This window comes from Physcomitrium patens, chromosome 20, assembly GCF_059467195.1.
Source record: "Physcomitrium patens ecotype Gransden chromosome 20, ASM5946719v1, whole genome shotgun sequence".
In the NCBI taxonomy this organism is placed as follows: domain Eukaryota; kingdom Viridiplantae; phylum Streptophyta; class Bryopsida; order Funariales; family Funariaceae; genus Physcomitrium; species Physcomitrium patens.
This window is the reverse complement of record NC_143429.1, coordinates 8,144,620-8,166,042: the sequence shown is the minus strand read 5'-3', so window position 1 is coordinate 8,166,042 and position 21,423 is coordinate 8,144,620. Positions and strand designations below refer to the sequence as shown.

Genomic DNA, 21,423 nt, shown 5'->3' with positions numbered 1-21,423 from the left:
GGGGTAATCCACTCTTAAATCAAGATTAGACAAAGCTTTGATATTGTATGTATACTCTTATCAATCTGTTAAGGAAAAGAACTCGATGAAAAAGCAATTCAGATAAGTGAGCCTTTACTCAAAGAAAGATAACAAAATATAAATAAACAAGTATGTATATTGAAAGAGAAACTGGAATGGCTATTGCCAAAAGACAAGAAAAGTAGAGACCCTTGAAACTAGACTCGAAGCAAAAAAGGAGTTGACAAGAGTGAAGAAGGCTTCACTCTTGTCTCTATATGTACTATTTTATTAGGGGCTACGTGGCAACGTTCTATAGGACCTCCAATATGTGTTGACTTTGTAGGACACATGTCTTGACTTACAAGGTAAGTTTTTTTTACATATGGGCCACATATTTAGCTTGGTCTTCAAGCTAACAACATGTGTGGCAGTTGGCTAACTTGTTGACCACGTTTGTAATCCAAAAAGTCAATTAAAGACACCTATGAAGTCAAAGCAGCATTTATAAAGCTTCTAGGAAGCTTCCATATTAAATATTATAGAATGAACTTATTTTTATCTACTTTTACTTACTTCCATCTATTTGTATATGTAATTTCTAGCTTAGATGAGTATTTCTGTGATGCATACATATTTATTTATTAAAATTGCTCAACGAAATAAGTAGTAGCTCTCATTCACTCCATGGATCAATCTTCATTTTCATTAAAAAGATTGATGTTTTGAAGAGTTCACAACACATTTTATAATTCATCATTACATTTTGTAGTTGGTTGATGAACTCCACAAGATTTAAGTAGTAGTTTTCAATGGTTGCATAGATGGATCTTCATTTTTATCAAAAAAGTTTGTCTTCTTTGAAGTTCATAGGACGTTCTATAGCGTATTTTATGGATGTTAGGGCATTCTATAAGGCATTTTACAATTGATCAAAGTGTTTCATAAAAAATTATAAATTGCAAAAAATGACTCAAAGCTTTGAGAGATACTTTGATTGACAAGCAACATTTGTTTTTGATTCACTTAGTCTTGGAGATTCTCTAAGTACTGTCTAAACAAAAATTATTTATCAAATAATGGATCTATTAAATATCCAATTATTTTAAACTTGAGACTCTCAATACAAGTAGTATTTTTCAAGGACATGGACCTCAAAGAAAGAAAATCCTCAATACACTCTTCTTTCATTGAAAGGAACTAAAAAGTCATTCAAAGATGATATAATATTAAAATAGAATGACTATTGTGAAAGACAAGAAGACTAGAAAGTCTTGAAATAAGACTAAGGACTAGAAAGGCATTGATAAGAGTGAAGAAGGGTTCACTCTTGCCTCCAAATATATTCTTAATTAGGAGCTACAATGGCGATGTCTTATAGCACCTCTAAAATGTGTTGACTTTGTTAGTCACATATCAAAACTTGCAAGGCAAGTTATTTATGTATATGCAATATAGTTAGCTTATTCTACAAGCTACTATACAAATTTAATTTTTTTCACAAGCTACCAACACGTGGTTAATTTGTTGGCCAAGTTTCTATCCTATAAATACATCTAAAGTTAAAACTGCATCTATGAAGCTTCTAAGAATCTTCTCTAGAAGACTTTATGAAATTAATTTATATTTACCTAATTCTACCTAATCATATAAGTAACTATTGGGGTAAATGTATATGTTTGTGATAGTATTGTATAATACGAACTCAAAATAAATAGCTAAGACAAATAGTCATTGTTATTCACTGCATGGATCCATCATTGTTGAAGTTTAACTGAATATTAAATGCTAAAGTTTAACTGAACAAGGATAGATTTAGCAATGTATTATTTGTTGCATGTATACAATACAATTGAAGGTGAAGTTTGGTCCTTCATAGAAAAGAAGATATAATTGTAATTTTTTTGTATTTTCTTGAAGTTATACTCTCCAATCGCAATAGATATGTATTAAATTTTTTTATTTTTTATACCTCAAGTATTTATATATTAATTTAAACTTTTATCAAAAAAATTATGAATGAGAATACAAAACAAGGATAATTTTACAATCAAACTTGAAAAAAAACTTGATAGAATTCCAAAGATTTCAAAAACTATGCTCTCCATTCTCTTCAAGTCATGTCAACAGGCTTTGCATTGCAAAGTAAGTGTATTTCTATATATTTCAAAAGATTCAAAAATTCATATATATTTGCATTGCATTGAATATAAAGTATTATACAAAAAATTATAAAAAATTATTTTTGTATAATTTTTGAAATATATAAAAATTTTATTATATTTTGCATTATAAAGTGAGTATATTTTTAGAAATTTTAGAATAAATATATTAAGGTAAAATAGTTTAAGTATTTTGTGCTCTATTATAGTAATAGTTAATTATTCAGATTTGAAAACAATGTATGAATAATCAAATGAAAGTTGATTGTTGATAATTACTATGGCATTACATATTACTATAACATCATGAAGAATTTGGAAATTATTTGATTCTTAATTTAAGATCTTTTATTTGATATTTTCAAAGTAACTTCAAGTTGTGTATCTTTTTATGTTAATTGACTTACAAGATTAGAGGCATAGAAGTGCATGACTAGAGACATTTAAGACATTATGTGAAGAAGTGATAACAATATATTTTACCATTGAAAACTTACATTTAGAGAAGAAAAGATTTGACAATTGAAGAGTAGAGCTTGATTTTTATTTATTTGTTTCTTTATTTCTTTATTTATTTATTTATTTATTTATTTATTTCACTTCAACTTCTATATCATCTTTGTAGAATTGATTGTAAGCTAAAAGTATTCATTCCTTTGTTGATGTAAGCAGCATGCTATTATTGAAGAGTGGATCAATCAACTTCTTTGAAAGTAGACCAATGTAAGAGACATCATGCAACTCATTTAATTTTGAAGGCACTTTTATTATCCTTAATAATAACATAGTAAGATGTAATAGAAAAAAGAATTATCTAAAATTACACTAAGGAATTGTAGTGAAGCAAACAATATTTTTTGACTTCACTTCAATCAAGTTTACTAAAGTAGATTGTGTTTATACCATCTCGATATTACTTTCACAAAGACAAATGAATTTCTAAACTTCTATATATTTCCAAACTACTATGAATTATTCTTTGACAACCATGAAATCTTAATTGCTTATTATTGAGGTAGATTCTCTGTATGAAAAGACTCTCAATATATATATATATATATATATATATATATCTACATTTTAGTCTTTATAGTTTTATAGTTTATATTTTTATAGTATTATAATTTTATCAAATATCTATATAATTTTTATAATTTTATATCTTTATAATTTTATAACTTTATATTTATAGATTGAATTTACATAGTGAAGTAATTTATTAAAGACATCATGTCATGGACATACGCATGTAAGCTAGTAATAACATGTATAAATAGGTAGAAGTAAGTAAAAGTAGGTGAAAATAAATTAATTCTATAGTATATAATATACAAGCTTCTTAGAAGCTTTAAAGATATTGCTTTGACTTTATAGGTACCTTTACTTGACTTTTTGGGATTAGAAACATTGTCAACAAGTTGGCCATGTGCCACACATGTTGTTAGCTTGAAGACCAAGCTAATTATGTAGTCCACATGTAGAAAAAATTGCCTTGTAAGTCAAGGCATGTGTCCTACAATGTCAACATATATTGGAGGTCCTATAGAACGTCGCCATGTAGTCCCTAGTAAGATAGTATATATAAAGACAAGAGTGAAGCCTTCTTCACTCTTGTCAACTCCTTTCTTGCTTCTAGTCTAATTTCAAGGGTCTCTACTTTCCTTGGCTTTTGGCAATAGCTATTCCAGTTCTTTCTTAATATACATATCAAGTTATTTCTATTTTGTCATCTTTCTTTGAGAGAAGTCTCACTTGTTTATTTGTCTTTATTATATTCTTGTCCTTGACAAATTAACAAGAGTACACTTATAATATCAGAGCTTTATCTAATCTTGATTTAAGAGTGAATTACCATTTTTTCTTGATAACACATAAGTATATTAGAAGTTCTTGATTACCCTCTTCTAAACTGATATTGTCCTTAGTATTTTCTTTGTTCTTAAGTCCTTTCTTTTATTTGACTTGAGCAATATTAGGCATCTTCTCTTTTCTAAGTGTTATCATGGCAAAACTTGCTGAAATAAAGAGTGCAATGGCACAAATGCAAGAACAATTGAAGAAGTTAATCCTTGCGATGCATCAACTCAATTTACCATCACAAGGAGCAAAAATATTGAAAAAAAGTGAAGATATAGAAATGATTGGAGCTGCTTCAACATCTACACCAAATCATGTCTCTTCTTCTATGGTGGAACGCCCTTCCAATGTTAGAGAACCAAGAATTATCCTACCCCAGAAGTTTGATGGCACCAGATCAAAGTTTAGAGGATTTATCAATTAAGTACAACTTGTGATTGAACTTCAACCCCAAAGCTATCTAACTCCAAGATTACAAGTTAGATTCATTGGTACGCTTCATTTAGGATCAGCATTATCATGGTTTTCATCTTTTCTTGAACGACGAGATCCAATATTGGATAATCTAGATACTTTTTTGGTGGATTTTTGATCCATGTATGGAAAACATGATGCAATTCGTGTTGCAACCAATAAGATCCGTATTTTACTATAAGATAATCGATCAATAATGTTATATGCTTCACAATTTTGACAACTTGTAACTGATATCAAGTGGAATGATGCTGCATTTATCAGCCAATTTTTCTACGGATTACAATATGAGCTAAAAAAATTAATGCTCAACTTACCTGATTCTCAAATATTGAATCAAACAATTGACTTTGTTGTGAAGTGCGACAATCATCTTTTTGAATTTTGATCTGAGAACCCTACAAGTGGATCTAAATGTTATTCTAATTCAATAGGAATACCAACATCTCTTCAAGACATACATTCAAAAGTAGAGGATATGCAAATTAATGCAGTACATTTCAAACCTTTTACTGAGCAAAAAAAGACTCGTCTTTATCAGGAAGGATTGTAATTATATTGTGGAGAACCTAAGCACACTGCTCAACATATCCCAAAGAAGCGATGCAGCCATAAAATGAGGAATACGGCAATCAAAAGAGATAGCATGTCAAAAAATAAATTTATCCAGCTGCAATAAGAACTGTGCGGGTGGAACCTTGTACAACGCCTAGTGAAGGTCCTATTCTCTCCTCAAAACCCTATCCATGTTTTACGATAAATGTTATTCTAGGACTCAAACATCTCAAAGCCTCTGCCTTGCTAGATTCAGGAGCCTCAATATGTTTTTTAGATGAAAAATTTGCTAAAAGACATAGCATATTTTTAGTAAAGAAAACTAAACCTGTTCATGTAGAAGTCACAGATGGTCGTCCGTTGTCTTCAAGAGATGTTATCCATAAAATCCTTCCTATAGAAATAGCAACTAATGGTCATAATAGCTTTGTAATATTTAATATCATTAGATCTCTTTCTAATCCAGTCATTTTAGGTTTATCATGGCTAAAAAAATATAATCCTAAAATAGATTGGATTTTTCATAGTCTTGACTTTTTTGAAAGTATAATTAAGAGTGAAGTTAATTAAGTAGAGAGTTATAAGTCTAGTTCAATTAAATCCATAATTATAGGTGCAAAAACTTTCTTGCATGCTGCTATGAAAGAATCACCATATATTATTTATGCCACACCTGTTTCTACTGGTGGAAAGACTTCAAGTGGCATTCTAAGCCAATTTGAAGATTTTTAAGATGTATTTGAGAAAAAGAATGTGGATACTCTTCCAAAACATCGTTCCTATGACTGCTCAATTGACCTTCAAAAAGGAGCACAATCACCATTTGGACCAATCTACAATTTATCTCAAAATGAGTTGGCTGAACTCAAGGAGTATATTAAAGAGAATTTGGCCAAGAATTTGGCCAAGAATTTCATACGCCATTCCAAAACTCCAGCAAGAGCTCCAATTTTATTTGTGAAGAAAAAAAATGGATCATTGTGGATGTGTGTTGATTATCAAGGACTCAACAAAATCACTATCAAAAATTGGTACCCACTACCTTTGATATCTGGACTTCTTGATCAATTGAATCAAGCTAAGATCTATACAAAAATAGATCTACGGAGAGCATATAATTTGGTACGCATCAAAGAAAGAGATGAATGGAAGACTGCATTTTGAACAAGGTATGGACATTTCGAATATAACATCATGCCTTTTGGACTTATAAATGCATTAACAGCATTCCAACATCTAATGAATGATGTCTTTCGGGAATTTTTAGATGATTTTGTTGTCTGTTACCTAGATGACATCTTAATCTATTCTAAGAACTCATAAGAACATGAACTTCATGTTTGCCAAGTATTACAAAAATTAAGAGATGCGGGACTCTGCCAAAATAAAAAAGTATATATTTCATACTACTCAAGTCGACTTCTTAAGATACATCATTTCAAATGATGGACTTATGATGGATCCTAAGAAAGTTCAAATTATTATGGATTGGAAGATCCTAAAATTGATAAGAGATGTCCAATGCTTTTTGGGATTTGCCAACTACTATTGGATCTTCATCAAAGACTTTTCTCAAGCTGTAGCTCCACTTACACGTTTGACTTGCAAAGACAAACTTTAATGGAACCAAGAAGCAGAAGTAGCATTTGAAACTTTGAAGATAGCCTTTGTTTCTATACCAATATTATATCGTGTCGATTTTTCTAAGCCATTTATTATGGAAACAGATGCATGAGACTTTGCTTTGGTTGCCGTATTATCACAAATAGGAATAGATAATAAACTTCACCCAATAGCTTTTCATTCTAGAAAATTTTTAGCAGCCAAGATCAACTACAAGATCAATGACAAAGAACTTCTTGCAATCATGGATTTGTTTTAAGAATTGCGCCATTATCTAGAAGATACTTCTAGCCGAATCACAGTATATACGGATCATAAGAACCTTAAATATTTTATGTCAACACGTATTTTGAATTGACACCCAACCCGTTGGAGTATTTCTTTGTCAAGAATCGAATTTTAGATTACTTATCAATCAAGAAAACAACAAGGTTTGTGAGATGTACTCTCTAGATGATCTTACCTTGCACCAAAAGAAAGAGATGCTACTTTTGATCAACAACAAACAATTCTCTTGAAGCCAAAGCATCTTCATCTTCAAGCAATGAAATCAACACTAACTGTTGATTCAACTTTCATTAAGCAAGTTCAGTCAAGTATGTCTTCTGATCCTCTTATTTGTAATATTAAAGAAAATCCTTCAAAGTCTCATAATAATTCTAAGTTTGAATTCAAGAAGAATCTACTATATTTTGATGGACGCCTATATGTTCTAAAAGGTGAAGCTCGATTACGTGTTCAAGCTCGTCATGACTTTCCAGCAGTATGACATTTTAGGTACAATAAAACTTTGGAACTAATATCTAGGGACTTTTGGTGGCCTTAAATATGGTAGGCAGTCAAAGATTTTGTACGATCTTGTGGTGTTTGCTCAAGATCAAAAACTCCTCGTCATCGATCTTACAGACTTCTTCAGCCATTATCCATTCCAGAACAACCATAGTCTTCTATTTCTATGGATTTCATCTTTGATCTTCTAATCTCAGGTTCTTATGACTCTATATTTGTGATAGTAGATCGTTTTACTAAGATGGCACATTTTGTACTATGTACAAAATCTATCACAGGTGAAGAAATAGGTAAGCTCTTTCTTAACAATATCTATCACTATCATGGATTACCCAAGGATATTATATTAGATATGAGAACTCAATTTGTATCAAGATTTTGGCGGACTATTTTCAAGATTCTAAAAGTGGATATAAAACTATCTTCGGCATTCCATCTTCAAACTGTCAGACAAATGGAGCATGTTAATCAAGTTTTGGAACAATATTTAAGATGTACCATCAACTACCAACAAGATGATTGGACAATTCTTTTACCATTAGTAGATTTTGCTTACAATAACACGATACATTCTTCTACAAAACAAACACCTTTCCTTGCTAATTATGGTTATCATCCATGACTTGATACTTTTGACTTTTCAAAAGTTGATAATCCTGCTACGAAAGATTTAGCAATTCATTTTTCAGAGCTACATGCAACGATGAAGACATAGTTAAAAGAAGCTCAAGAACAACAAAATGTCAATGTGGATGTCTATAGAAAGGAACAACCACCATTCCTCTTGGGTGATAAGGTATTTTTACTTTGTTGCAATATCAAGACCACCTGTCCTTGTGACAAGTTGGAAAAAAAAGGCTTGGACCATTTTCTATTTCTACACAAATCAATCTAGTTACATATTGTTTAGACCTATTGGAGTCAATGAAAATCCATCTAGTATTCCATATGTTTCTTCTTGAACCATACAAGATAGTGGACATACCAAAAAGAAGACAAGCTTCACCTCTTCCTATAGAAGTGGACAATAATGAAGAGTTTGAAGTAGAAGAAGTCTTAGATTTAAGGCGACATGAAAATAAATTGGAATATCTTGTCCATTGGCACGGATATGATATTAGTGAATGTACATGGGAGCCAGTAAAGAATCTTGTAAATGTAGCAAAGGTGGTGGAGGCTTTTCATCAATGACATCCATCAAAATCAAGATGAAAATCTTCTTTATAAAAGAAACAACATCTAGGCAAGACAACATTCTACTTTCAATCCTTGTTTATAGCTTCTTTGTAGTTGTGACTCTCAGGAGATGGAGAACCAACAACCAACAAATTTGACTCAAGAGACTTCGTTTATTGACCTGCCGGACGAGACATTACGATTGTCACAACCTTCAAGACGATGCAATCGAGATGAAGATCTTCAAAAAAGACACGTTCTTCGTCAAATAGATGGCGAGATACAACGCGTTTGGTTTCACGACCTTAGAAGGGACTCCCGATGTTTGGAAATTTTACTAGAGGTAGGAACAACTACAGATGGTGTTCCAAATGTTTTATTCAAAGGTAGTTATGAAGGCTTCAACAATGATCAAATAACTGGGTGATCTTCCCACCCTGATATGGCATACTACCGATGGTTGAGAGGCCCTATCAATCATCTTCGAAGAGAACAAAGATAAGAGTATGTGGTGAATATAATTTGTCGCATGATAGATTTCCTCAACATATGATTACCACTCCTCGTGGAACTCGTCCCTAGAAGAAGGGATAATGTCACGAACATATGCATGTAAGCCAATAATTACATGTATAAATAGGTAGAAGTAAGTAAAATTAAGTAAAAGTAAGTTAATTCTTTAGTATTTGATATGGTAGCTTCCTAGAAGCTTTATAGACATTGCTTTGACTTTATAGGTGCCTTTAATTGACTTTTTGGGATTAGAAACGTCGTCAACAAGATGGCCATGTGCCACACATGTTAATACAAACTAGATGCACCCATGTTGTTGTCAGAAAAAGTTTGGTTCAAATGAAGAATTTTTTTGAAATATATGTTTGTGAGTCAATGAATATTTTTTGATTTTTTATAAAAAAATAAATAAAATTTAAAATAAAGCTTTCAGCTACAAAGTAAGATAGTTAAAACTATGCCATTGTCATAGATAATATACAAAAAAAAGATAATTTTATTTAAAGAATTATTTGTAAAAATATTAAAATAAATATTAAATTATATTAAAAAATATAAAAGTGTATTAAGACATTCAAAAATTTATTAAAGTCAAATTTAAAAGATATGAAGAAAATTATTATGAAGTGTCAAGGACAAGAACATGATAAAGACAAATAAACAAGTGAAACTTCTCTCAAAGAAAGATGACAAAATAGAAATGTGATTGCTCAAAAAGACAAGTGGTGGCTCTCATTCACTGCATGCACCCCTTTTGGTTTTCATCAAAAAACTTAACTTCGTCTAGAGTTTAAAAGGAAGCAAAAGCTTGACCAAAACTTAAGCGGAGTTCATAGAGACTTCACATGGAGTTCACAAGGCTCATTATTTTTTGCAACTAAATACAATTGAAAGTGAAGTTCAATAATTTAGAGAAAAGTAGGCAATTGAATACCAGTGAGGTAAGGCACAAGTTGTGAGAGGCAATGGAATTTTGCCAGGTGCATATTATTAAATTTGTGGATTATTATTTAAAAAGAAATCTATAGAATATTTACATATTGCATAGCTCTTGAACTTATTTTTCTTATGCTTATCTCTCACTTATAATATGGCATTGTATTGTAAAGTTCTTTGATGGATAGTTAGCAAATAAATTATTAATGGATGAGTGATCAATATTTTTGAATTATTGTTGTGATAAATTATTGATTTTGAAAATTTTGTCAATTACATTTATTATTTAGAATCTTCATATACTATGCTCTTTACTCGAGAATGAAAAAAATTAAATAATGTTGTTGTATGCCTAAAGGTGAACTTTGCATTTGATTACAATAGGTTCTAATTACATTTGATTACATTTTTGCTTTTGATTTGATATGAGCCACATGTTCAAGTGCAATAGTGCGTGATATTTACATTTATTTTTTTCTCTACATTTGATTTGTTGTTTCATTTTCTACAAGTGGAATTGAAGAGAGGATATGAAGTGGTTTTGTATTTTTTTGCTTTTCTCATCCATCATATAATAAGCATAATCTGAAATTTAGAAATTTGATAAAAGTCTTAGGTGCCTTGCCAAGAGTAACTTTGGTGTATAGATATGGTGGGATTTGGTACATACGTTTTTCTTCTATTTGATTGTGTGTTTCAATTTCATCAAGTGTTGAGAATGTACACTTGACCATAGTGCAAGTTTTATGAGTTTATGAGTGAGTTCTTGGAGATTTGGCCCTCAATCCAACGAGGTTGTTAATTCTACACTAAATATTGTTTTTCAAAAATTTTAATTAGATAAATATTAGTATTTTTTATTTTTATTTTAATTAATTAATTTATTAACTTTAGTAAATCTTTAAATGTCTTAACATACTCTTATAAATTTTTAATGTAATTTAATTTTTTTTTTAATATTTTTACAGGTAATTCTTTAAATAAAATTAATTACTTTATTTGCATATTATTTGTGACAACGGCACAGGTTTACCTATCTTACTTTATAGCTAAAAGCTCAATTGTAGATTTTATTTCTTTTTATTTGTAATGTATTGTATTTGTATTTGAAAATTACTCTTTGACTCACAAACATATCTTTGAAAAATAGTGTCATTGGAATCACACTTTCCATGACAATAAGACATGGGTTCATTTAATAAGGCATGAGTTTGTCTAAAAAGGCATGGGTTCATCTAATAAGGCATGGATTTATCTAATAAGGCATGAGTTTGTCTAATAAGGCATGGATTTACCTATCCTACTTTGTAGCTGAAAGCTTCATTGTGTATTTTATTTCTTTCTATCTATGTTGAATTATATTTGTATTTGAAAAATATTCTTTGGATCAAAAAACGCTTCATTTGAATCATACTTTTTGTAACGACAACATGGGTTCATCTAGTCTCTTATATAAAACAACTCAGAGGGATAAACCAACAAGATAAATAAGAGGAGACAAGAACCAACTTTGATTGGCTATGTATCTTATTGTTTTCATTAAAAGTGAAGCAATAACTCAACTTTGGATCAATCAAAGATTAAAATGTGTATGATGTTATTGAAAGTAGCATTGTAAGATCACTAGGCCAAGAGCTCAGAAGCACCACAATGTAAGATGGCATGGAACAGAGTAGAACCACATGCAACATGGAGTTTCACATTGAATGAAGTTACAAACAAAAGGTTAATTTGTAAGACATAGTTTATAATGTTTTTACATGGGTTTCTACTAATATACATACATATATACATAAATATATATAGTTTAATCAAAGGTAATCATTTCAAACTCATATAAATTTATCATAGAAAATCCACTATATATTGATTATTTTTTCACTTTAGTGCTACCAGTTTCGAATTAAAAATCAAGCAAATATATTTTTCTTCATAATTTAGATTATTTGTAATATATTCCTTATGGATAATTATAATTAAAAATCTACATTGATATTCATTTCTAGCTCACAGTTTAATGTCTACATGTACATTTTGTAATGATCAAAACTTGATAATGGATGAATATGGATACTAATAGAAAGCAAATTCATCTAGCAAATTTATAAAGTGGTAATATCATTTCAAAATGCCACAACAAACTGTTTTGTTTGATGAGTAAATATGGAGAGAGGGAATATTATGAAGATCTCACAACCTTCGCCATGATAAGAGGTTACCCTTTAACACTTCCTGAGTGACAAATTCCGAGATTCCCTTCAACTCCATAGAGACAACTCAATAGAACAAACCGAACTTGTGTTTGGTTCCTCCGTGTAGATTGGGAACCTGGGGCCTAAACCCTAAACCTAGAGTGTACCCGCGCTTGCCCTGTGTTTGCGTTGCACACAAACTCAGTCGCAATTCCGAGTTAGGATTTTGCGAACTGCCCTTCTTCCAGCTGCATTCACTTCTCTTGTGGTGTGAAGAGGAGGAAACCTCTGTAGTCGATGCTTTGTGATTTTAAGACTCAATCGCCATGGTAGAAGCTGGATCAGAAGAGGCGATGACAGAGTCTTTGCGGGAATTGTTGCCAACTTTGCCGTCTGCAGTTGTTGTGGATCTTCTGTCTATCGGGGTAAGGCATTGTGTCTAGCCTTGAGGCTGGAATTGAGGAGTGAGGATTAATTTGGCAGCTTGTTTTGTCCGCTGCTTGAACAGTTGCCGGTGCTATCTCCGCGTTTTCAATATTTACTTCTTCATTTCCAATTGTTTTGATGAATTTGGTGGCTCCTGGTGCTGATTGAGAAGGGTGGTACACTTCCTCTTAAGTGGTCAATTCTGCTGTTTCATAGTTTTTTGGTAGCGGAGATAAGCGCTTTCTATTAGTTGAGACGATGGAAGAAGTTAATTATGTTCAACATGCACCCTTTCAGAATGAGAATTTGCAAACTTTGGCGCGGGAGAGAGTTTCTCTCCGTGCTTTATCATTAAACTTTTTACTCGCTGCTCATCAGCGTATTTGAAATGATAAGAGACACACCAGATTTATTTTCTTGCAATTCACATTATATTGTAGTGTGGTCTTGCAGGTTTGTACGCGATGTGTTCTGCGTTTCTTGAATGTACGTAGCATCGACTTCGCTGGCTCAATTCCGAGCCCTGACTTGCTTCTGGCGGAACTGAATTCATCATCATCGTCAACCTCTAAGAAAACTAATGGCAATGAGAAGACATCAACAGCAGAGATGGAATGTGAACCCACTACTGCCATTGAGCTCACCAATAAAATATCAGAGGGCATGAAGAACCCCTGTATTGTCTGTTTAGGGGCTTTGCACATGTACATCGGTGATGGGTCAAAACATCAAATTGAACAGGTTGCCCGTAAGGAAGGGTATGTTTTCGATGACTTCTGCTTGGAGGCCTCGGTTCCAGCCATCACAGTTGTCAGAGACCGATCGCTTTGGTACATCTTCTTTCCATAAGCAAGTTATCTCTCATCCATCTTCTGTATCTTTTTTGATGTATTAGCAGTCGAGAAGTAGTGGGTGTTCTTATGTGAAGGAATCACAGTGCGATCTGTTAATTGGACTTTTGTAGTTTGATCCTTGTATTTTCCTTACTGTAGATTGCTCAAGAAAGCTTGCAATCAAGAATGATCAGCCATTTAGAGCTTGTGTTGAGGACCTCATTTTCCTAAAAATGTGGCTTGTTTGTACAGGTTGTACTTGAAAAAGAAGTATCCCAAGGAGTCTATGTTTGCTCCACAATTTGAGACCAACAGCATTGTTTCTTTGAAAGAGGCAATCAAGTGGTCTGTGATTGCACCTCTTGAGTCGATGCTGGTACGCACGAGAACTTGATGTATCCAACGTGTAATCGTAGATCCAGTATATGCTTTATATCCGTCACTGCAGGATATAGTCAATGAATTGAAATTTAATTTAACGACCGGTTGGTAAATTTACAGCTTCAATTAATATGCAGGAGTGACTTGTCTGATCGGTTTTTATATTGTGTAGGCCGCTAAGTTCAATTCAAACGCTCTAGTGCGGATAGCATTGCTTTACAAGCATTCGACATCTTTGACGGAGCTCAATTTCATCAATCACTCGGGTGGAGATGCGAAACGACGACGTCGTGGTCAGTTCTATGTAATTTACTACATTCCGTTCTGCGAACTTGTTAACATTAATATATACGTTTCACCAGCTGAAATCATTAGGAGGTAGTTTAATGGCTCTAGTTTCTTTTGCCTTTTATTTTTAATATTTTTAGCGTCGTTACGCAAGTCATGTCTGTACACTTTTAAAGGTCACTGTTTGAATTTGAATTACAGGCCAGGAAGAAAGAACACCCAGTCCAGCTGCTGGTCTAGCAGCTGTAGCTGCAGTGCGGACAGCAGAAGCAGGAGAGTCAGTAGCCACTGTTGTTCGGGCTCTTGCAACCATGACGGGGGACACATTTTCGCGCCATTTTTCTTCTCCACCTCCCAGGGTACATGTATTCCCTTCTTGTTCGAAAAGTGCTTTATATATTTTTTGAACGTCATACTTTGTTATTTAGACATGCTTCCGGTCATTGACACCCCGTTGTTTTTATTTTTATTTTTATGCAGGCCTCAACACCTTGTGATCGGAGCATAATGTGCTGGCGCATGCCAGTGTTTGTTGGGGGTCGATATTTGAAGGCACTTCTTATTTCTTCACATACGAGACAAATCTATATTTGTCGCTTGGTTTCTTTCACTAGATTTTGCTTTATCAGTTGATTTACTTGTGGTTCCATTTGTTCAACTTTTAAGCTGAGATTTTGAGTATGTTTTGGCAGTTCTCAAGAAACATAAGTCAAAGTCGCTGGATGATTGATGATGAACGCATGGGAGAGGGGTCTGTTCAGGTTTGCTTTTTCTCCATGTTATTTCATGTGTACTTGTATTTGCCTTACATGGTACTATGTATGTCATATTGTTATTAATAATAAGATTCTTTTCCATCTGAATTCCTCAAACTGGCATTTGGAGGTCAAAGGATATGGAGAGTTTCTAATTTTTGAGGTTTTGAAATTTCTTGAATTTAGAAACCATAATTATACTCCCGACATAGATTTTCTTCTATAGTTCTTGCACACCTAATTTCTTTTGGGGCAATGGGTAACAGGAGGTCATCGGAAATGCGATATTTCCATATTACAAAGGCGACAGCTATAAGTTTCATGCAGCTGGCCGAGAAGATATGGACGTAAGCTCCTCTTCTCTCAGCTGCGTCTTATCATTTTCAAATTAATGTTGATATGGTGACGTGCACGTGGGTCTACTTCTGATGACTTGCTCCTGACTGTAAAGTGTAGTTATTCACTTGGTGGGGAAATTTTACTAGTGTACTGCATGGTCTTTTGTGGGATTTTGAGCTTGTTCCTTGATGTTTTTGGATTAATGGTTTCAGTTAGCGTAAGAAATGTTGGTATGAATTGTGCAGCACTAGGCGTTAGAGCTTTTTGAGTTGACCATGAAGATCCTACTGACGATATGTAATTTGCATTACAGGTGCGCATGCTAGGGCCTGGCCGACCCTTCTTATTGGAAATTTTAAATGCACGCAATATTCCATCTTCATCAGAAATTGCTAAACTAGAGGGCGAAATTAATAGTTTGAAAGAAGGCTGGGTGAGTGTCATTTAGGAACTGAAGTATTTACTAATGGCTGTGAGAACATGTCAAACGCCAATGTTGTCGCACTTTTTATTCCTGGGAATCACGTTCGTTGCCTTCAGAAATAATATGCAAAACAATAATGTAGTAATACTAGCATTATGGGTATGTATATTGCCTCAAGATGCACGCTCAAATGCTGTTTCAACGTTAATCAATATTTCTTTCAATTAATTCTACTCTTAGGACCCTATCATAACGATGGGCGAGAATGGGTTAGTCAAACTTCATTAATGCTGCCAATGATAATATGGGTGAGACCAGAGCAGGTCAAAGTCAGGGAGCTCCGGCAGGTTGGTGTTGAGGCATGCGCTATCATGCGCGAAGGAGAGGCCGAAAAACAGGTTCTTTCTTTGTCCTTATTTGGTCTATCATGAAAAGTCGTAGTTGTCTCTTTTGTATATTAAGTTGCAAGTGCTATGATTTCATGTAGAATTTGTGTGTTGTGATTTTCTTATATTTTTGCTTGAAAATAGAATTACATCAAACATTAGACACCCAACGCTTGCTGGTATTGTCTCTTTATGCCACAGAAAGAGTACGCTGCAGTTGTTTGGCTATCAAGACCAGTTACATCAGAGGATTTTGAAGCACTGTCAAGTTTGAAAGAGCTGGTAGGTGTATCACATGAAATCTTGTGTCTGGCCTAGTTTTACTTTATACATTGATTTCTGAAGAATTCTAGCCTCAAATAGTCGTCAAGTCAATTCGTGGCACCTGGTTAGGAACAATTCATTGCATAAGCATCCTGGTTCCTTTTGAGGAGATATTAAATACAAATGTTGAGATTAGAAAGAAGACAATGGTTCATATTGCTCAGGCTATGTTGGTGACCTGACATGTTAGATTTACACTACAGGAATTACAGCAAAAAACACCAGTAAGGGTATTACATCGGCGAAGTCCCCTCATCCGACCACGCATCATCCACTGGTACTCGGCCTTCCCTCTGGATTTAGCTACTCACAGGTCACACTGGTTGATTGTGGCGTCACCTAGAAATTTAATTGGAATAAGTCTTCAAAATTATGATTAACATGTGAATCTGATTGACTAAATTTCCATCTGCCATTTGTTAACATTACCACATTCTGTGCAGGATGAGGTGCGAAGAAATCAAAGACAGTCCAAACTACTTCCTATTATTTCTCTGCACGCAGGTATCTCGTCTTTCCTGAATGGGCCTGGGATGTTTAGAATGGTAACCATCCTGAAAATGCTGATTAGATGCTCATTGTTTGATAGACTTAACTGCTATTTGTTTGGATATAGCCAGTTTGTTGGGAACCGCATTTTTGAATATATTGGATCGATTTCAAAACGCGGTCACTGTGTTGACAGGATGCATATCTATGCAATTTAATATCCTTAAGCTATTATCATGTCCTCTAACCATCTCTATGCATACTATAAACAGGCAGGCACTTATATTAAGGAGTTCGTTCATGGTGATTTTGGTCGTACATGTCCGAAGTATGTGAAATTCTGCTTTTAGGCAAATTTTTTGTGTTTTTAAATTTCTAAATGTTGAGCAGTAGCTATGAGCAACAATTTTTCTTGTGCTAGTGTTCTAAGCATTTAATACACTTCCTATGTAGATCCATTACCTTTTGTATGCATTGGCATTTTTCGCTCGTTTTTACGATAATTCATCTCACATGTCCATTCGTTTCTTGCAGTGTTGGATCAATTTTGAATTGCCAAGCCGATATTCTTCAACTAGATGTCATGGACGTCAAGATGGACTTTCATTGAGAGCTACTGAAGACTTTCTCTCAGCTCATACGAGCATGCAATCTGTAGAATTCTGGTTAGATTACTGGAATCGCGTAGTGACGGTTCTCGAACTGACTCACCTGTCTCGATTCTTGATGCCCCCTGACCTTGGGAGTTTCTTCAAGGGAGCTCTATCAAAAGAATTTTTATCATAACTAAATTTATCCTCCACATTTTTGTTGTATTGGGAGAATATTATCACAAAAAGGTTGTTGATCACACTGAATAGAACTTGTTTTCATTGAAATGTATTGCACACTTTCAAATGGGTGTCTATATTGCGGATCAGAGTTCTATCTTCTGCTACATGGATATTAGGTCTAAAAAACAGAGCTGTACTATTATTGACCCTGCTTATGTGTGTGACTATATATTCTGATAGTCATGTTCTAGGCAGTCAGTAATGTTTATACGGCGATATTTGAATATTTGTATTTTGATACTAAACATTGACCCAACTGCTGACTAGAAATGTGGCTGCAGTTGTGCTATTATGTACTTAACTGGTTGTCTATGGGGTCACTTGTGATTGATTTTGGAGTTACGAACGCAGATGTTTTTAAAATTCAATGGTCTTTACAAACTCTTTAGCTGATGCACTGAACCTGGGACTATCTGCAGTCCGAAGGTCAGTGTCCGTTTCACTGAATCCACAGGCTTGCGAAGTTGCTTTTTTCATGGTGTCGAGATCAATCCCTGCATTGCATATGCTTGCAAACGCCCGCATGTGCTTCATACCGTACTGGGTCAGAGGACCACAACTTGCTTCGAAGGTACGTACCTGCGCTCCAAATCACCCAGGATGCTGATCGCATTAGGAGATGTTTTCCTTGAATGACTGTCACTAGCTAATCCTTTCAAGTACAAACTTGAAATGAAGAATTGAAAAGTGACACATCTACCAGCCATATTCCAAGCAGCCTGAATCTTTTTCATTGCAGGGAGGAACCAAAGAACCTATATTAGGCTCTTGGTCATGCTCTTGGCTGGGTATGCGAAAATTAATTGTTGAACTAAGTTACTTACCATAGCTTTTAGGCAGCTCCAGTCATCCACCAGAACTTGTCCAGCAGGCCGCACAGCTTTAAGCCTCAGGAGACTAGTGTCAAGCCCAAACATATGATCTCCTATGAGCTTGATGCTATTGTCTACGTGCATACGATGTGCAATTGTGCGTGTCAGTTCCATCCCTGCTGACTCCTTTTTTGAACCGTCAACTGCCTTGTGATACTGCAAATATTACGTTCATATCCAATTTTGTTATAGAATTCATTACAATTGTGACCGAATTCGGTCTCCACAACAATTGTGATAAAGTCAAAGCTGATGAGTATCAGTATTTAGAACCTTGTGCCACAGGTGGAGGAGCTCAGCTTCACGTTGCATAACATGCATGCCTGATGCAGTGGCTGGTGCCTTAGATACGGGAAGCTCTGGTCGAGTCACATTCTCATTTGCAGGGTCGAATCCGAGGTACCGCTCCACTTCTTCCGCATCAATTTCGATGTCTCCGTATTGCATAACATGAGACCCAGTCATGTATGTGTCATTGTCTGAGGTTCTTGATTTGACCTGCAGAGATGGAGTCCCTAGAGTCAGTCTGATGTGTCAGAAGGATAGGCATCGTTCACAGAAGAATACCGAGTTAATTAATTGCTTCATGTGCATAACTTCCTTGAGAACCCTTCCTAAAAATTCGTCAAAGAGGCATATGGTTCTGGAAATCTCTAGTATTAAGTATATGTCCGCCACCTGCCAAACAATAGGAAGAAGTGATTTTGCACTTTTTCCTATATGGATGGTCAAGTTGTGAGAAGTGGGTGGATACCACCTAACTATGAATCTATGGGGCAAGTTGAAGAATTAACTAATTGCCAAAGAGGTATAATGTGATCGGTATTGAGTTGTTGGAAATTTGCTACCAATTCGGAGAAGCATTTGATTGATTTGAATTGAGGAGCTTACGATGCGGTATTGGTCATTGAGTGTTTCCTTCTTTAAATTTTCCATCTCCCTGCAAATGTTCACACCCACTTGTATGAGCCTTGTGACGGTTTCGTTGGTTTCGTTCACGCTTTACGATTTCACAGTAGACAAAAACATTTAGTGTTTGGAACTGAGAGTTAGAGTATAGATTGTGGATGCTTACGCGTCCTCCATCCAGGAAACGCTGTAGAGATCGCCGAGGCAGGTACCAAATTCTGGAGGAGGTGGAGGAATCATGGTAGGGCAGTAGGTCCCCCAGCTGTTCTCGTCCGGATCTGAGGCAGTAGTTACGTAGATGTTCAAGCCCGTGGGCAAAAGCCCATCGAAGATACTCCCACTTTCACAAGCCTCCACATATATGACCATCTTCTTGAAGGTCCCTGCCGCTGCTTTCTTCTTCAGTGTGTCCACGAATTCATCAGCATATAAGATTGGGTCGTTGGGCATACCTGTTGGACACAATCTGGTATTTAGTCACAATATACGACCATTTACTTGTGTGGAGGATCTCCACAATCCCTTGATACTAGTAGAGGATAGACAATCGTGTGAAGATGGGTAGAGAATATGAAACTGAAGAGATGCTTCAAGACTCACCCAGGACCCCAGCACCGCCATGGTCGGCATAATAGATGAAAACATGGTCGTTTGGTCCACTGGCGACCACCTTACCGCTGCCCCCTTTGGTGGCGTCTGCGTCACCAAGAATTGCCGCATAGAAATTGCTTACCGTTATATTCTCTCCAGTGTAATCCTGAAACCAATATGCTCTTTCAAATAAATCATCTTACAACCTCCCTTAGAACTTTTGAAATTCTAATTCCTTCTAGTATGAACACTGGACTGATTTGTTTCTGAGTCTGTTGCACAGATACCTTGGGGACTCCTGGATAGACGTCAGGACCGTAAGGTTTGTTGAACACTTTCCCGCGGTGAGGATTTTCTTCATTGTTGGCAATATCATCGTACATGAACACTACTATGTTCTCTTCTTTCAATCCTCCTCGTTTCAGAATCTGATACGCATGGCAAATATCAGCTTGATGGCGGTAATTTCCGTAACCCGACGACCCGGCGATTAGAATTGCCCACCTGACGCCCTCTTCAATCTCACCCGCTTCCTCCTCAGTTTGCATGGCAATTTTATCATCCCATGGTGAGTGCATTCTGCTGAAGGAACTTGCAGCAAAGAGTGACAGCAACAAAAGGCGAAGCAGGCCTTGTACCGACCCCATTGCGATGTTTTGAAAACAGGCAACTATTCAATTCCTAAAACAATCACCTCCGCAGTGTGTCCTGTCTGAAGAGCTGCAACAGCATCCACCAAAAAACAGAAATCGTTATGGTGAACTGCAGTTGCAATATCCATGTAGTCAACAAAATATGTCATAATTTCATCTTTCCTTGCGGACGTAAGCTTCGTCTCGAATACGAGCATTCGAGATACACATCAACTCATTTTTATCACAAATCTAAAACCTCCCAGTGAGGCCGCTGCTGTCTAGTGCGCCAACAAGCTCACCTAGGGAGATTCAGGTGCTAAGCGAGATTTGCTGAAATGGCTCAAGTTCCATTGCAATGATAGTGCAAGAGAAAGGGTAGTATTTAGCTTTCCGCAAATCTTGAGTTTACTGACGTTTCCATGAAGTCTCAGTTATCATGTCACTAATTTTGAGTTCTCAGAACATGGTTTCATCATGTTGGCGTGAGACCCTCATTGGTACGAGCTCCATTAATGGACCACTTTTTAAGGGAGCAAACAAAAGTTAGATGCTGACATGAGCTTGTAACTAGATCTCCTTCCTCCAAACGCTTCGCGTTATTCATACTGCGACAACGCATGAAATTCGGGCCCACAAATGGAGCTTCGAGGGTGCAATAATG

The 21,423-nt window shown here is 35.1% G+C and overlaps 2 protein-coding genes across 3 annotated transcripts; one reads left to right on the top strand and one right to left on the bottom strand.

Annotated features, from left to right (window-relative positions):
• The first annotated feature begins 12,336 nt into the window (after positions 1 to 12,336).
• On the top strand, positions 12,337 to 17,800 carry LOC112273606 (uncharacterized). Of its 2 annotated transcripts, none has more exons than XM_024502547.3 (15): positions 12,337 to 12,702; positions 13,157 to 13,533; positions 13,789 to 13,912; positions 14,090 to 14,210; positions 14,407 to 14,564; positions 14,686 to 14,757; positions 14,898 to 14,966; positions 15,227 to 15,307; positions 15,613 to 15,732; positions 16,047 to 16,121; positions 16,311 to 16,391; positions 16,637 to 16,710; positions 16,877 to 16,937; positions 17,195 to 17,250; positions 17,457 to 17,800. In XM_024502547.3, the coding sequence occupies exons 1-15, from the start codon at positions 12,604 to 12,606 to the stop codon at positions 17,530 to 17,532; spliced, it is 1,644 nt and encodes a 547-aa protein (XP_024358315.1). In that variant the 5' UTR covers positions 12,337 to 12,603; the 3' UTR covers positions 17,533 to 17,800. The 2 variants fall into 2 exon arrangements, 1 of the variants encoding a protein (XP_024358315.1); XR_002967090.3 differs by having other exon boundaries at positions 12,396 to 12,702; positions 16,042 to 16,121.
• LOC112273608 (vacuolar-processing enzyme beta-isozyme) lies at positions 17,776 to 21,199 on the bottom strand. The gene is made up of 8 exons (XM_024502548.3): positions 21,062 to 21,199; positions 20,415 to 20,847; positions 20,137 to 20,293; positions 19,703 to 19,988; positions 19,519 to 19,567; positions 18,901 to 19,125; positions 18,580 to 18,783; positions 17,776 to 18,334 (listed from the first exon to the last, which is right to left on the bottom strand). The coding sequence occupies exons 2-8, from the start codon at positions 20,772 to 20,774 to the stop codon at positions 18,113 to 18,115; spliced, it is 1,503 nt and encodes a 500-aa protein (XP_024358316.1). The 5' UTR covers positions 20,775 to 20,847; positions 21,062 to 21,199; the 3' UTR covers positions 17,776 to 18,112.
• Positions 21,200 to 21,423: the final 224 nt, after the last annotated feature.

Coding starts and splice junctions, on each gene's coding strand:
- LOC112273606 (XM_024502547.3), top strand. CDS start 12,604: ATGGTAGAAGCTGGATCAGAAGAGGCGATGACAGAGTCTTTGCGGGAA. Junction 13,534..13,788: donor GTCAGAGACCGATCGCTTTG/GTACATCTTCTT, acceptor TTGTTTGTACAG/GTTGTACTTGAAAAAGAAGT. Junction 16,122..16,310: donor AAGGAGAGGCCGAAAAACAG/GTTCTTTCTTTG, acceptor TTTATGCCACAG/AAAGAGTACGCTGCAGTTGT.
- LOC112273608 (XM_024502548.3), bottom strand. CDS start 20,774: ATGGGGTCGGTACAAGGCCTGCTTCGCCTTTTGTTGCTGTCACTCTTT. Junction 19,126..19,518: donor TCAATGACCAATACCGCATC/GTAAGCTCCTCA, acceptor CCATCTCTGCAG/GTCAAATCAAGAACCTCAGA. Junction 18,335..18,579: donor GGAGCTGCCTAAAAGCTATG/GTAAGTAACTTA, acceptor TTTGGAGCGCAG/GTACGTACCTTCGAAGCAAG.